The sequence below is a fragment of the Engystomops pustulosus genome, chromosome 1, assembly GCF_040894005.1.
Source record: "Engystomops pustulosus chromosome 1, aEngPut4.maternal, whole genome shotgun sequence".
In the NCBI taxonomy this organism is placed as follows: Eukaryota; Metazoa; Chordata; class Amphibia; order Anura; family Leptodactylidae; genus Engystomops; species Engystomops pustulosus.
Genome location: NC_092411.1, coordinates 306,264,049 through 306,280,601, shown reverse-complemented (window position 1 = coordinate 306,280,601; position 16,553 = coordinate 306,264,049). Strand labels below are relative to the sequence as shown.

At 45.6% G+C, this 16,553-nt stretch overlaps 1 protein-coding gene across 1 annotated transcript in view; it reads left to right on the top strand.

Moving 5' to 3' along the window:
• LOC140085303 (uncharacterized) overlaps positions 1–13,177 on the top strand; it is a 37,506-nt gene extending 24,329 nt beyond the window's left edge. Inside the window, exons 3-8 of the mRNA XM_072126520.1 lie at positions 2,597–2,765; positions 7,328–7,386; positions 7,460–7,538; positions 7,628–7,707; positions 7,811–7,907; positions 11,122–13,177. Coding sequence (XP_071982621.1) covers positions 2,597–2,765; positions 7,328–7,386; positions 7,460–7,538; positions 7,628–7,707; positions 7,811–7,907; positions 11,122–12,275 — 1,638 coding nt within the window. The 3' untranslated portion in view covers positions 12,276–13,177. The remainder of the gene's footprint in view (positions 1–2,596; positions 2,766–7,327; positions 7,387–7,459; positions 7,539–7,627; positions 7,708–7,810; positions 7,908–11,121) is intronic.
• The last annotated feature ends 3,376 nt before the right edge of the window (positions 13,178–16,553 follow it).

Sequence of the window (16,553 nt, the reverse complement as noted above, 5' to 3'; positions counted from 1 at the left end):
CAATAAAAGCCAAAAATATATAAAAGTAAGCAGTCCTTCATTGGGTTAGGGTTAGGTAACGAAGGACTGCTTAAGTTTAATATATTTTTGACTATGGAATTTTTATGGAATTTTACTTTTTTTTTTTCAATTAATTCATATACATTTTTCCTTTACCGGACCCCTAGTGGAGTCTCCAGGCTTTAAGAGCTGTGGGTGCTGCAGGTCTAGTGATACCCCCTACAAATACCAAACAGCCATTGATTCTACTGGACTGTGAAGACCTCGACACGTCCCATGATTTATAAGCTACAAGACGCTACCAGGAGAGCACCCTCAATCTACATCCATACGTCCGCGATATCACCCGAGGCACCGTGCTCTGTTGTCTCTTCTTTTTGTTTACTCTGACTTTGTCCCTACAGAGGTCAAGGGGTCATCAGGGGGACTAATGGAAACCGAATTAATGGGGAGAATATTTCCCATTTTACACTCATGGTTAGCGGTTGGAGGGTTAGACAAAACTCTGCTGGGGTATGTAATATTTTAAATAAAAATTACAATACATGGAATTTTTTTTTTAAATCACTTTTTGACATTAACCTAAAATAAAACTGAGAATAAAACCTTTACCAGCAACCCAAAAAATGTATGTGCCTTAGACCACTAAATCCACAAATATGCTAAAAATGGACAGCACCAAGGAGATAATGTCTCCCAATGTTTATTATGGGGTAGATAAGTCTCTTATAAGAATATAGGGTTGTGTGCTGTTGTTTTGGCCCCCTATGAGCCACAAGTTATGGAGCAGGGTCCTATTCCTGCCCAGGTGTGTGTGTACAGTGTCTGCGGCCCATGTACTGCCCAGGTGTGTGTACAGTGTCTGCGGCCCATGTACTGCCCAGGTGTGTGTGTACGGTGTCTGCGGCCCATGTACTGCTCAGGTGTGTGTGTACGGTGTCTGCGGCCCATGTACTGCTCAGGTGTGTGTGTACGGTGTCTGCGGCCCATGTACTGCCCAGGTGTGTGTGTACGGTGTCTGCGGCCCATGTACTGCTCAGGTGTGTGTGTACGGTGTCTGCGGCCCATGTACTGCTCAGGTGTGTGTGTACAGTGTCTGCGGCCCATGTACTGCTCAGGTCTGTGTGTACAGTGTCTGCGGCCCATGTACTGCTCAGGGTTGTGTGTACGGTGTCTGCGGCCCATGTACTGCTCAGGTGTGTGTGTACTGTGTCTGCGGCCCATGTACTGCCCAGGTGTGTGTGTACGGTGTCTGCGGCCCATGTACTGCCCAGGTGTGTGTGTACGGTGTCTGCGGCCCATGTACTGCTCAGGTGTGTGTGTACAGTGTCTGCGGCCCATGTACTGCTCAGGTGTGTGTGTACAGTGTCTGCGGCCCATGTACTGCTCAGGGTTGTGTGTACGGTGTCTGCGGCCCATGTACTGCTCAGGGTTGTGTGTACAGTGTCTGCGGCCCATGTACTGCCCAGGTGTGTGTGTACGGTGTCTGCGGCCCATGTACTGCTCAGGTGTGTGTGTACGGTGTCTGCGGCCCATGTACTGCTCAGGTGTGTGTGTACGGTGTCTGCGGCCCATGTACTGCTCAGGTCTGTGTGTACAGTGTCTGCGGCCCATGTACTGCTCAGGGTTGTGTGTACGGTGTCTGCGGCCCATGTACTGCTCAGGTGTGTGTGTACAGTGTCTGCGGCCCATGTACTGCTCAGGTGTGTGTGTACGGTGTCTGCGGCCCATGTACTGCTCAGGTCTGTGTGTACGGTGTCTGCGGCCCATGTACTGCTCAGGTGTGTGTGTACGGTGTCTGCGGCCCATGTACTGCTCAGGTCTGTGTGTACGGTGTCTGCGGCCCATGTACTGCCCAGGTGTGTGTGTACGGTGTCTGCGGCCCATGTACTGCTCAGGGTTGTGTGTACTGTGTCTGCGGCCCATGTACTGCTCAGGTGTGTGTGTACGGTGTCTGCGGCCCATGTACTGCTCAGGGTTGTGTGTACTGTGTCTGCGGCCCATGTACTGCCCAGGTGTGTGTGTGTACTGTGTCTGCGGCCCATGTACTGCCCAGGTGTGTGTGTACGGTGTCTGCGGCCCATGTACTGCTCAGGTGTGTGTGTACAGTGTCTGCGGCCCATGTACTGCTCAGGTGTGTGTGTACGGTGTCTGCGGCCCATGTACTGCCCAGGTGTGTGTGTACGGTGTCTGCGGCCCATGTACTGCTCAGGTGTGTGTGTACGGTGTCTGCGGCCCATGTACTGCTCAGGGTTGTGTGTACGGTGTCTGCGGCCCATGTACTGCCCAGGTGTGTGTGTACGGTGTCTGTGGCCCATGTACTGCTCAGGTGTGTGTGTACGGTGTCTGCGGCCCATGTACTGCTCAGGTGTGTGTGTACAGTGTCTGCGGCCCATGTACTGCTCAGGTGTGTGTGTACGGTGTCTGCGGCCCATGTACTGCTCAGGTGTGTGTGTACGGTGCCTGCGGCCCATGTACTGCTCAGGGTTGTGTGCTGGAGCTATAATACATATAACTGTAAGGTTCCGTATATTGGGAAATGATCCAGTAACAGCACTGGGGGGGTCTGGGTGATGACTGTCATTGTGTGTCTCAGGTTCCTATAAGGTGTCAGGACATCGCTGTGTATTTCTCCATGGAGGAGCGGGAGTATATAGAGGGACACGAGGATCTGTACCAGGACATCATGGAGGAGCGGGAGTATATAGAGGGACACGAGGATCTGTACCAGGACATCATGGAGGAGCAGTCACTTACATCACAAGGTAAGAGGAGACATAATGAGATGGACATACACTGCATCTGGATTATGGAGGAAAAGATGCCAAATACAATAAATTTGAAAAAGTGAATAAACTTTATTGCTTACATATTAAGATGTGTCCATATAAAAGGAAAAATGGCTACAGGACGGACAGAAGTTTACAGCAGCCAGGAACCACAGTATGCAGACAAACAATATCTAGCAATGTATGGCATGCTTATCATACAAAGTGTTACAATGTCATATAAGCCCAACCGGTACACAGTGATAGTAGCATAGTAAGGACTTCACACTAAATACTATAATACTGCCCCCTATGTACAGGAATATAACTACTATAATACTGCCCCCTATGTACAAGAATATAACTACTATAATACTGCCCCCTATGTACAGGAATATAACTACTATAATACTGCCCCCTATGTACAAGAATATAACTACTATAATACTGCCCCTATGTACAGGAATATAACTACTATAATACTGCCCCCTATGTACAGGAATATAACTACTATAATACTGCCCCCTATGTACAGGAATATAACTACTATAATACTGCCCCCTATGTACAAGAATATAACTACTATAATACTGCCCCTATGTACAGGAATATAACTACTATAATACTGCCCCCTATGTACAGGAATATAACTACTATAATACTGCCCCCTATGTACAGGAATATAACTACTATAATACTGCCCCCTATGTACAAGAATATAACTACTATAATACTGCCCCTATGTACAGGAATATAACTACTATAATACTGCCCCCTATGTACAGGAATATAACTACTATAATACTGCCCCTATGTACAGGAATATAACTACTATAATACTGCCCCCTATGTACAGGAATATAACTACTATAATACTGCCCCCTATGTACAGGAATATAAATACTATAATACTGCCCCCTATGTACAAGAATATAACTACTATAATACTGCCCCCTATGTACAAGAATATAACTACTATAATACTGCCCCCTATGTACAAAAATATAACTACTATAATACTGCTCCCTATGTACAGGAATATAACTACTATAATACTGCCCCCTATGTACAGGGATATAACTACTATAATACCGCCCCCTATGTACAGGAATATAACTACTATAATACCGCCCCCTATTTACAGGGATATAACTACTATAATACCGCCCCCTATGTACAGGGATATAACTACTATAATACCGCCCCCTATGTACAGGGATATAACTACTATAATACCGCTCCCTATGTACAGGGATATAACTACTATAATACCGCTCCCTATGTACAGGGATATAACTACTATAATACCGCTCCCTATGTACAGGAATATAACTACTATAATACCGCCCCCTATGTACAGGAATATAAATACTATAATACTGCCCCCTATGTACAAGAATATAAATACTATAATACTGCCCCCTATGTACAAGAATATAACTACTATAATACTGCCCCCTATGTACAAGAATATAACTACTATAATACTGCCCCCCTATGTACAGGAATATCACTACTATAATACTGCCCCCCTATGTACAGGAATATCACTACTATAATACTGCCCCCCTATGTACAGGAATATCACTACTATAATACTGCCCCCTATGTACAGGGATATAACTACTATAATACTGCCCCCTATGCACAGGAATATAACTACTATAATACTGCCCCTATGTACAGGAATATAACTACTATAATACTGCCCCCTATGCACAGGAATATAACTACTATAATACTGCCCCCTATGTACAAGAATATAACTACTATAATACTGCCCCCTATGTACAGGAATATAACTACTATAATACTGCCCCCTATGTACAAGAATATAACTACTATAATACTGCCCCCTATGTACAGGAATATAACTACTATAATACTGCCCCCTATGTACAGGGATATAACTACTATAATACTGCCCCCTATGTACAAGAATATAACTACTATAATACTGCCCCTATGTACAAGAATATCACTACTATAATACTGCCCCCCTATGTACAGGAATATCACTACTATAATACTGCCCCCCTATGTACAGGAATATCACTACTATAATACTGCCCCCCTATGTACAGGAATATCACTACTATAATACTGCCCCCTATGCACAGGAATATAACTACTATAATACTGCCCCTATGTACAAGAATATCACTACTATAATACTGCCCCCTATGTACAAGAATATAACTACTATAATACTGCCCCCTATGTACAGGAATATAACTACTATAATACTGCCCCCTATGTACAAGAATATAACTACTATAATACTGCCCCCTATGTACAGGAATATAACTACTATAATACTGCCCCCTATGTACAGGAATATAACTACTATAATACTGCCCCCTATGTACAGGAATATAACTACTATAATACTGCCCCCTATGTACAGGTATATAACTACTATAATACTGCTCCCTATGTACAGGAATATAACTACTATAATACTGCCCCCTATGTACAAGAATATAACTACTATAATACTGCCCCCTATGTACAAGAATATAACTACTATAATACTGCCCCCTATGTACAGGAATATAACTACTATAATACTGCCCCCTATGTACAGGAATATAACTACTATAATACTGCCCCCTATGTACAGGAATATAACTACTATAATACTGCCCCCTATGTACAGGAATATAACTACTATAATACTGCCCCCTATGTACAAGAATATAACTACTATAATACTGCCCCCTATGTACAGGAATATAACTACTATAATACTGCCCCTATGTACAGGGATATAAATACTATAATACTGCCCCTATGTACAGGGATATAAATACTATAATACTGCCCCTATGTACAGGGATATAAATACTATAATACTGCCCCCACCAGGTCTTTTCTCTCTTCTCACTAAGGTAGCCCCCCTGTCTGCTTCCCCTTGTCTCACAGTAAACCCAGCCCCCCCCCCCCCCCAGCCCCCATGTCTTGTCCCCCATCCTCTCTGCCCTCAATTATCCCCCCCCTTGCATAATTGGGAAGATTCTCATTTCAATGCCACATAAATGACCTTTACTGAGTAGGAGCTGTATAGGAGTCTATAGACGTGATAGGGATAGTATAAAAGGGAACCTGTCGCTGTTTTTAGCGCCCAGGTTCCCACAGACACAGTAAAGCTTAATTTAAAACTATTTTTATAAAATCTAACCCAAACCCTCTCATCGACTCTTATGGTTAATGAAATAAATGAGATGAAATATTTCACCTGTTGTGATTTTCAGTGTCCTCCTGGGAGGTCATGTAGGGCGCCCCAAATGAAGCATTGAGCTGACTCAGGGCCTGCTATGTCCTGGTGGTCTCACCTCCAGCCGTCTCCCAGGGCTCTCCAGGTCCGATCTGTGGCAATGATTCCAGGTGGAATCGGATATCGGTGTCTGTGGGGTGCGCCTCACACCATGGTCATCTCCTCGGGAATCGCCAGGGTGTCTGATTCTTCCCTGTAGCACCCATCCAGTAAGAAACGGAGCAGAGTATTAGTGGGTGTCAGGCCCAGGAGCTCAACATGATGCGTCTTCACTTGGCCATGAGCGAGCCTCTCCTCACAAAAATATGCTTGTCCCCTCAGGAGAACTTTTCAGTTTCCGTGAAGTTAGAGCAGTGGACATTATTGTCGCTCTATTAAATGTCTTGCACACCGAGAGTGTCCAAAGTTTCCTCAGAGATGGACGTTCACACGGGGCTGGGCGAGAGGTGGCACGGCAAGTGTCGGCAGCATCAGATACTTAGGGTGCCCTCCCATGTTTGTGATATCAGCACTATGTGTATGTAAAGACAGGACAGGACAGGCCGGGACCGCACAGCACAGACTGCTGGGACTTGGAGCTTGGCAGAAGGAGTCCAATAATCAATTTCCATGATACAGAATGGAAGGTAGGAGGCTGCTAGGCACGCAATGCTAAGTATTTCTACAACATTCTAGTAAGGGTAATACATTATGGATAGTATGTTCATCCACAGGGGTTACGTGAACTTTGTACTGTTAAATTGCAAAGGGGCAGGCATCAGAACATGCTAACCCTAACCCTATGCTGGGTCCGCTGGGTCCGCGGAGGTGTCTTCATGTGTTGCAGCTCTTCGGACGAGATGACATGGTCCACCTCCACGAAAATTAAGTCCAGAGAGTTGGCGGCTCAATACATACAAAACAAAGGGATGTCCTCTGCAATCTCCTTCCTGGCAGAAGAAGGGGGATGCTCTAAGGGTCGGGGTCTTGTGCATTGTATATGTATGTAAATTAAGCAGAACTGCTTCGGGTGTATGTGGGAGGGAGTCAAATCAATGGCCGGATTCTTACCGATGGAGAAATAGAAGTAACGCCCTTTTGTACATGATCAAAGGTACCTAAATGCAATGGTAGCAGGCGTGCGATCTGGGATGTGACCAGGATTGTCTTGTACCACTGATTCACATGACTGTAGTTTTAGGATTCTCACCAGAATAACGACCCTAATGAAACCTGTGTACAGTAATATTTCTCTACCCCCATGCTAATGCTCTATTCCATCACTGTGTGTCTCCTACACTAGAGAGAAGAGCCCGTGGTGTGTATCCTCAGGACTGCCCAGAGGACGACCCTGTCCATCAGGTACATGGCGTCTAACCAGCATGTCACCAGAAAGGGATTGAATCGCAAGTCTTATGATTTCTTATCTGTTTAGGCTGAAGATCTGATTAATATTAAAGTTGAAGTTAAGGAAGAGACAGAAGAAGTTCTGGATCCTTGGGCTAATCATCAGTGTAAGGAGAAGACTTCTATGTCTGTTATGCCCATCTAGATTTACTCCATCATGTAGATAACCTATCCCATCACTACCTGTCTCCTTCAGATGGACTCATTCATAGAAAGTCACCAGAGAGATGGCCCGGTCATCCATGTTCCCAGGACTGTCCCAATGAGAGTCATCAGGTAGAGGAGTAGCCCCTCTGTGCTATTTTGGTGGTCTCTTCTGATAATCTTTGAGAATTTCTATCTGGTGTATTGTACTGAATTGTGACATATGACAATCCAGGTAGAAGATGTGACTAACATTAAATCAGAGGCTGAAGAAGAGAGGATTAGAGGCATGTACCCTGTGGAGGCAGAAGTACAAGATGGTTTTACTACAGGTATGTAACGTTTCATGTCTGAGGTGAATTCCACACACTGGGGCAGATTTACTTACCCGGTCCATTTGCGATCCAGCGGCGTGTTCTCTGCGGAGGATTCGGGTCCGGCCGTGATTCACTAAGGTAGTTCCCCCGATGTCCACCAGGCGTCGCTGCTGCGCTGAAGTCCGACGGCGGATTAAATGCGGCGGTTTTTCCGAATCCATCGGGTTATTTTATGCCCACGCCCCCCCGATTTCCGTTGCGTGCATGCCGATGCACCACAATCCGATTGCGTGCGCCAAAATCCCAAGGCAATTCAGGGAAAATCACTCCAAATCGGAAATATTTGGATAACCCGTCGGAAAAACGCAATTCGGGCCCTTAGTAAATGACCCCCACCGAATTTTATTCTTATAAAATAAAATAATCTATTCGTGTGCAGGAGAGTCAAGATCCCATGGTCGAGGCTACTAGATACAGTACTGGAACCAAGTTTACAAAATAGATACTGAACCAGAGCCAAACTTTCTACATGGATACAATAGCGCAATCTAACTACATAGAAACAGAACCAGAATAAAGCAAAGTACATAAATACTGTACCAAGGCTGAGTCTACCACACAGATACATTACCAGGACTAAGCCTACCACACAGATACATTACCAGGACTGAGCCTACCACACAGATACATTACCAGGACTAAGCCCACCACACAGATACATTACCAGGACTAAGCCTACCACGCAGATACATTACCAGGACTGAGCCCACCACGCAGATACATTACCAGGACTGAGCCCACCACGCAGATACATTACCAGGACTGAGCCTACCACGCAGATACATTACCAGGACCGAGCCCACCACGCAGATACATTACCAGGACCGAGCCCACCACACAGATACATTACCAGGACTAAGCCTACCACGCAGATACATTACCAGGACTGAGCCCACCACGCAGATACATTACCAGGACTGAGCCCACCACGCAGATACATTACCAGGACTGAGCCTACCACGCAGATACATTACCAGGACTGAGCCCACCACGCAGATACATTACCAGGACTGAGCCCACCACGCAGATACATTACCAGGACTGAGCCCACCACACAGATACATTACCAGGACTAAGCCCACCACGCAGATACATTACCAGGACTAAGCCCACCACGCAGATACATTACCAGGACTAAGCCCACCACGCAGATACATTACCAGGACTAAGCCCACCACACAGATACATTACCAGGACTAAGCCTACCACACAGATACATTACCAGGACCGAGCCCACCACGCAGATACATTACCAGGACCGAGCCCACCACTCAGATACATTACCAGGACTGAGCCCACCACACAGATACATTACCAGGACCGAGCCCACCACGCAGATACATTACCAGGACCGAGCCCACCACTCAGATACATTACCAGGACTGAGCCCACCACACAGATACATTACCAGGACTGAGCCCACCACATAGATACATTACCAGGACTTACCACATAGATACATTACCAGGACTGAGCCCACCACACAGATACATTACCAGGACTGAGCCCACCACACAGATACATTACCAGGACTGAGCCCACCACACAGATACATTACCAGGACTGAGCCCACCACACAGATACATTACCAGGACTGAGCCTACCACACAGATACATTACCAGGACTTACCACACAGATACATTACCAGGACTGAGCCTACCCCAAAGATAAATTACCAGGACTGAGCCTACCACGCAGATACATTACCAGGACTGAGCCCACCACGCAGATACATTACCAGGACCGAGCCTACCACACAGATACATTACCAGGACTGAGCCCACCACGCAGATACATTACCAGGACTGAGCCCACCACGCAGATACATTACCAGGACTGAGCCTACCACACAGATACATTACCAGGACTAAGCCTACCCCGCAGATACATTACCAGGACTGAGCCTACCCCGCAGATACATTACCAGGACTGAGCCCACCACACAGATACATTACCAGGACTGAGCCCACCACACAGATACATTACCAGGACTGAGCCCACCCCGCAGATACATTACCAGGACTGAGCCCACCCCGCAGATACATTACCAGGACTGAGCCCACCACACAGATACATTACCAGGACTGAGCCCACCACGCAGATACATTACCAGGACTGAGCCTACCACGCAGATACATTACCAGGACTGAGCCCACCACGCAGATACATTACCAGGACTTACCACATAGATACAGCAACAGAGCCAAGATAATCACAAAGATACAGTACTAGAACCAAGTGTACCACACAGGTACAATACCAGGACCAAAGGTACCACGTTGATACAGTACAAGATTCAAGCTTAGAGGACCTGTCACCCAATTTATAGGCACAAGGAGATGTTACTAAAGTGCGCAGCTCCCAGTGCTTGATCAAACGCCGCAGTGTTCCGGTAACGCTATCTAACACTGCATCGGAGTACAATGTAATCATCGGACCGCTCGCGTGAGGAGGCGTGGTTAGGGGCGGTGACTGCTGCATGATGTGCGGCAGTCACCGCCACCCTATGGAGCGAGCGGGGCAGTCCGGGGAAGAGGCAGCGCCTCGGACCGCCCCCTCATGAATACATCGGACCGCTTTGCGAGCGGTCTGACAATTACATTGTACTCCGCCGCAGTGTTAGATGCCTCCGGTAACGCTATCACTCTAAGCACTAGGAACGGCTTACTTTAGTAACATCTCCTTGTGCCGAAATTATGGGTGACAGGGTTAATATGTATTAATATGTATATGCAGTACCAGAACCAGTAACCCTAACCAAACTGTTTTACATAGATGTGGAATTAAATTGTTGCTGGGAATAGTCTCACTCTCTACCTAATTGTACAAAAATAAATCTATTAATTTAATGTAAATGACATTTCTTCATGCAATGTGGGCGTAGTGGGCGGTGAAGGGGTGTCACCCGCCGGATACATAAAGCGGCCGCTCTCACACATAGTCAGTGTCTTCATCTAGGAGGTGCGGGGCCTGAGAGCTGGACACCTTGTGCTAATTCTAAGATTACTAAGATAAAGCTGTGTAATATAATATTATATCTTTGTAATTATATTGTACATTTTATCATTATTATAAGATATTATTCATAATGCACTAATAGTGAAGTTTTGATTGGGTTCTATTTTTGTTTAATAAAAAAAAATTCTAAAGACCCTTAAATTGTTACAGAAAGTCTCTGTGAGAACTCCGTGGAAAATCATAAAGTAGAAGATGGAGATTTGTACAGCACAGATTTGTCATGTAACTCCCAAAATGATAAGGAGCTTTACCCTGACCAATTACAGATTGCCCCCAGAAGTGAAGGTCCGGAATTTCCTAAAAGGTTTCAGTGCGGTGATTGTGGAAAACACTATGCACAAAGCTCGAGTCTGTTTAGACACCGGAGAATTCACACAGCGAAGAACCCATATTCTTGTTTAGTGTGCGGGAAATGCTTCATAAATAGATCAGATCTTGTTATACATGAAAGAATTCACACAGGGGAGAAGCCATATTCATGTTCAGATTGTGGGAAATGTTTTACAATTAAATCACATCTCGTAATACACGAGAGAAGCCACACGGGGGCGAAGCCATTTCCATGTTCAGAATGTGAAAAATGCTTTACACAGAAGTCACATCTTGTTAATCATGAGAGAATTCACACAGGAGAGAAGCCATATTCCTGTTCAGAATGTGGGAAGTGTTTTAATACCAAGCCCGTTCTCCGGGATCATCTGAGGATTCACACAGGGGAGAAACCATTTACATGTTCTGAGTGTGCGAGAAGTTTTACAGACCGCTCCAGTCTTTTTAGACATAAAAGAGTGCACACAGGGGAGAAGCCATACTCGTGCTCAGAATGTGAGAAATGTTTTACAATGAAATCACATCTGGTAACTCACAAGAGAAGCCACACGGGGGAGAAGCCATTTCCATGTTCAGAATGTGGGAAATGTTTTACACAGAAGTCACATCTTGTTAAACATGAGAAGAGTCACACCGGAGAGAAGTTGTATTCCTGTTCCGAATGTGGGAAGAGGTTTAATACCAGAGCCATTGCTCAGGATCACCGGAGAACTCACACGGGGGAGAAACCATTTATATGTTCAGAATGTGGGAAAGGTTTTGCAGACCGATCAAATCTTTTTAGACATAAAAGAGTGCACACAGGGGAGAAGCCCTACTCGTGCTCAGAATGTGGGAAAGGTTTTACGGATAAATCTGGCCTTGTTGTTCATGACAGAATTCACACAGGAGAGAAACCATTTTTGTGTTCAGAATGTGGAAAAAGTTTTACAAATGCGTCAAATCTTGTTACACACAAGAAAACTCACACCTGAAAGAAACTCACAATCACAAAAAGATACGCACTTCTGCTTTTTTTTTTTTTACAGAGAAATTACATTTTAAAGAAGAAGCCGAAGAATTCCTTTTCCTGTCTGGATTGTGGGAAATGCTAAAGAGAAAATGAAGATTTAACTCATTAAATTATTCCTAGACATAAAACCTCCTGGTGATTTGTACCTGATGTCGGTGCTGAGGCTCTTTTTTTCCTCTGCGATGGCTTTTCTGCTGTTTGTATACTTTTTGATGCTTTGTATAATCATACAATAATAATAATGTATGTGTAATGTGGTGTATGTGTGTCCATGGAATACACTGTATATATACATATATATGTGTGTGCAGGTGGGGGAGCAGTCAGGGAATGGCGGCCACAGATAAAGTATAATGTGTCGCTCCTCCCCCGGCTGCACAGTAAATCTATAAGCAAGGGGGGGGGGGGGGTTAATTGTGTCCGTGTATTCTCCGTCACAAATCTTGTAGTTGTTTTGGATGGCAGGGCTAGTTGTGTGGACAGTCCATGGGACGCTGGATAGAAGTATATGCTGCTGTATAGTCAGAGCCGGACAGGCATTTGTTTTTATGTTTGTTGAAGTATTTGGATAACAGTGTGAATCACTCCTACAAAACCTCAGGAATAATCAACAAGCATAAATCATTGGAGTATAAGCATATTTTCCACAATTTGGAGGTAGATTGAATTTCTTGTCTATTTCATGCATCCACCACCGGGGCCTAGCCCTTTCTACGGGGTCTGGAGGCCCATTCTGTCAGTCTAGTACAAACAACAAGTTTAAGACTTAATGAATTACAAAAATACACTAAAATTACACTCGGATATAATGTATCAAGTTTAGTGATCCAATAAACCTCTCGCTGGAGAAGTCTCTTCTTAGAATCATTCTCTTGTGTCACTTCTTGTAAGATTAACCACTGAATGTCGCTAGCATTACATTCTCGGAAGTGTCTGTCTGGGTATAGGATATGTGTAATTATTGGGAGAATATGTATATTATACTTAGTTATTTCATAAGGAATCATCACTGCGCATGTCTGAAGGAGGAGGAACTCCCTCCGAAACGTCACAGGATACTCCAGGCGTTCGGTGATTCCGTGAAGCCATGAGAATCTGAGCGTGGACTTTTGCTATAAGGACTAGGGCATGCTAGCTGAAGAATGGTGATGTACATATGCCTTGTGTCAATGCTTAAAGAATATTTTATGTTGAATCAGTTTTATTGAACAATATATAAACACAAAACACATTACAATAAAAAACTTATAAACTTATAAAAATAAGCTTAACAAATTACATACGGTATGTGTCAGTCCAAATCATTCCTCTATCACACAGCGAAAAACCCCTTTGGGGTAGAGAAGCCTCTTGTACAGAGAGAGATGGGAGGGCTGGAACTGATCCTAGAGGGGCCATTACTATATGATAACATAACCAGACCCTCGCTCTTCTTAGCGAGATCTATCACTGCTCTTATTGGGTCATCATATAATGGTAAAGACTAATAATGGACTAAACATCCGAAATGAACAAGCGAATAACATGAGTGTACATGAAAACAGAAAGGAACATCAAACAATACACAAGACGATACGCAGGAACAAATAGGGGATATCACCCGGGAATAGGGGGGGGGGGCATAATGGGATCCTCACTTGGGTTGGGATGGGGGATAAAGAGATAGCCATAGGAGTTGAGAATTCCCATCCTCCTATGCAGGACAACTCTTATCACCAAAGGGGGGGCCAGAGGGACCTCAGGTGGCCTGAGCCTCAAAGAGAACCTTAAAATCCTGTGATTCTCTGAAGCTCAGCCATGGAGACCATATATGCAAGAAGCTCTCGTGAGCCTCCGGGGTAATTACAGCGAGTTCCTCCATGCGAAAGAGATGAGACATTTCCAGGGCCCATTCAGCCATTGAGGGGCATGTGGTGGATCGCCAGTGGCGAGGTATGACCGCCCTGGCTGCAATTAGACAAAAGCGCAGTATATCTTTCTTTTGAGCTCCAATTTGGCCTGGAAGTACTGAAAGGAGCGCTACATCTGGGCAGGCAGTTACCTGTTTGCCCGAGATTCGTCGATACATGTCAAACACCTGGTTCCAGAAAGGCTTAAGGGTCTCGCAACTCCACCACACATGTAACATATCGCCTCTGCTTGATCCACAGCGCCAACAGGTATCAGAGACAGAGGGGAAGGCTAAGTGCAGCACCGTCGGAAACCGGTACCATCGTGACACAATCTTATAACCTTTTTCCTGCGCAGCGCAGGCGGAGGACATCTTATGAGTGAATAGGAAGGACTTATCCCAATCTTCCTGCTTCAGGGGGGCCCCGAGCTCGCGTTCCCAGCTTCGTACAAATGGGAGGTCAGAAGTCTTGGAGTCGTCTGTTAACATGGAATATATTTGGGAGATGGCATGGGGGGGAGCAGAGTCCAGTCGAAATAATCCCTCAAAGGCTGTAAGGGAACTAGCAAAGGCCGCTCCGTCACCGGCTCTTACTATGAAAGATCGCAGTTGGGAGAACTCGAACCAAGAGCTACCTGTGCGACCCTGACGTGGAGAGAAGTCCCCATGAGATGGCAGAGGGGAGCCCTGTAACAGATCGTACATTCGTGGGTCTTCAAGAACCTCCCAGCCCAAGAAAGACAACTTAGCCATTCCCGGTCGGAAACCTGGGTTTCGAAAAATCGGGGTGAGAGGACTAAGTTCTCGGGACAGGGATTTCCTTGCGACCAAAGACCTCCAGAGGCGCATAGCGTCCTTAAGAAGGATCGCCTGAGGGGCTGGGGCAGGGAAAGTTCCCGTAGGAACCCACGGCAGTAATTTGAGAAGAGCCGAGGAGCAGGACTGCTCCATCGCCACCCATTGTTTGGATACTACATTGTACGTCCAGTCTAGGAGTCTGAGGAGTATGGACGCCTGATGGTATAATCGAAGATCGGGAAGGCCCGCCCCCCCCCCATCATCTTTGGTCTGATCAATGTCTTCCAGGCTATCCTAGGGCGCTTGGTACCCCATATAAATCTTAACATGGCGGATCTTAGGGTCCGAAAAAAACTCAGGGGGGGTAGAACCGGCACGCCCTGGAAGATATATAAAAAGCGAGGGAGCACGTCCATTTTCAAGACATTTATCCTACCAAACCAGGAGAGTTTCCTGCGATCGTATGTCTGGAGATCTTTTAGTGTCCGTTCCAGTAATGGTGTGTAATTGAGAGCGAAAAGTTTAGACAGATCAGTTGGGATCACTACTCCCAGGTATCCAAGAGAGGTCTGCCGCCAGTGAAAGGGAAAGTTATCCTTGATATGCTGAACCTCGGAATTGGGTAGAGATATATTTAGAGCTTCAGTTTTAGTGAAATTGATTTTAAAGTCACTGACCGCACTATATTTCCTAAACTCCTGGATAAGGGAGGGAAAGGAAATCCTCGGCTGTGAAACATACACTAGCAGATCATCCGCATACAATGCCGCCTTACAATGTCTGGAACCCATTGAAATCCCATGAATGTTAGGATTATTCCGGATAGCTGTAGCTAAGTGTTCCATCACTATGACATACAGGAGGGGCGAGAGCGGGCACCCCTGTCTAGTGCCATTTTTAATTGGAAATGACGAGGAAAGGTTTCCATTAACCCTTACCCTTGCTACAGGACCCGTGTACAACGCCAGGACCTTTCCCAGGAATCCAGGCCCCAACCCTATCTGTCTAAGGGCAGCCTCCATAAAACCCCAATGGACCCGGTCGAAGGCCTTTTCCGCGTCTTGCGCGTGAGACATCAGGAGAATGGTTTTATTCAGGTTATCACGAGCCTCACGACCTGGGACAAAACCGACTTGATCCGTGTGTATCACAGACGGGATATGGGGGGCCAACCTTTCTGCCAATATCTTAGAGAATAACTTAACATCGACGTTTATGAGGGAGATGGGTCTATAGCTGGCTGGCAATGAAGGGTCTTTGCCCTGTTTGGGCAGCACACTAATGTGTGCTTCTAGACCACTGGTAGGGAAACCGGATTCCGCGGATAAAGAATATTTTATAAAGAAGAATTGTTTCTACATAAGATCTTCCTGATATCTTTGAAAGTCTGATGTACCGGTTCTCCCTGGGGCAACCCCTGAGGTGTCTGTAGGTTGCATCCCTGGATGATAGATGGGGAGCCTGTGGTGGTAAGCAACCTTGTCCAGGGATTAGACTGAGGCAACGTTATGCCAATCAACTTACAGTTCTTTATTCAACAGCAGGCAACGG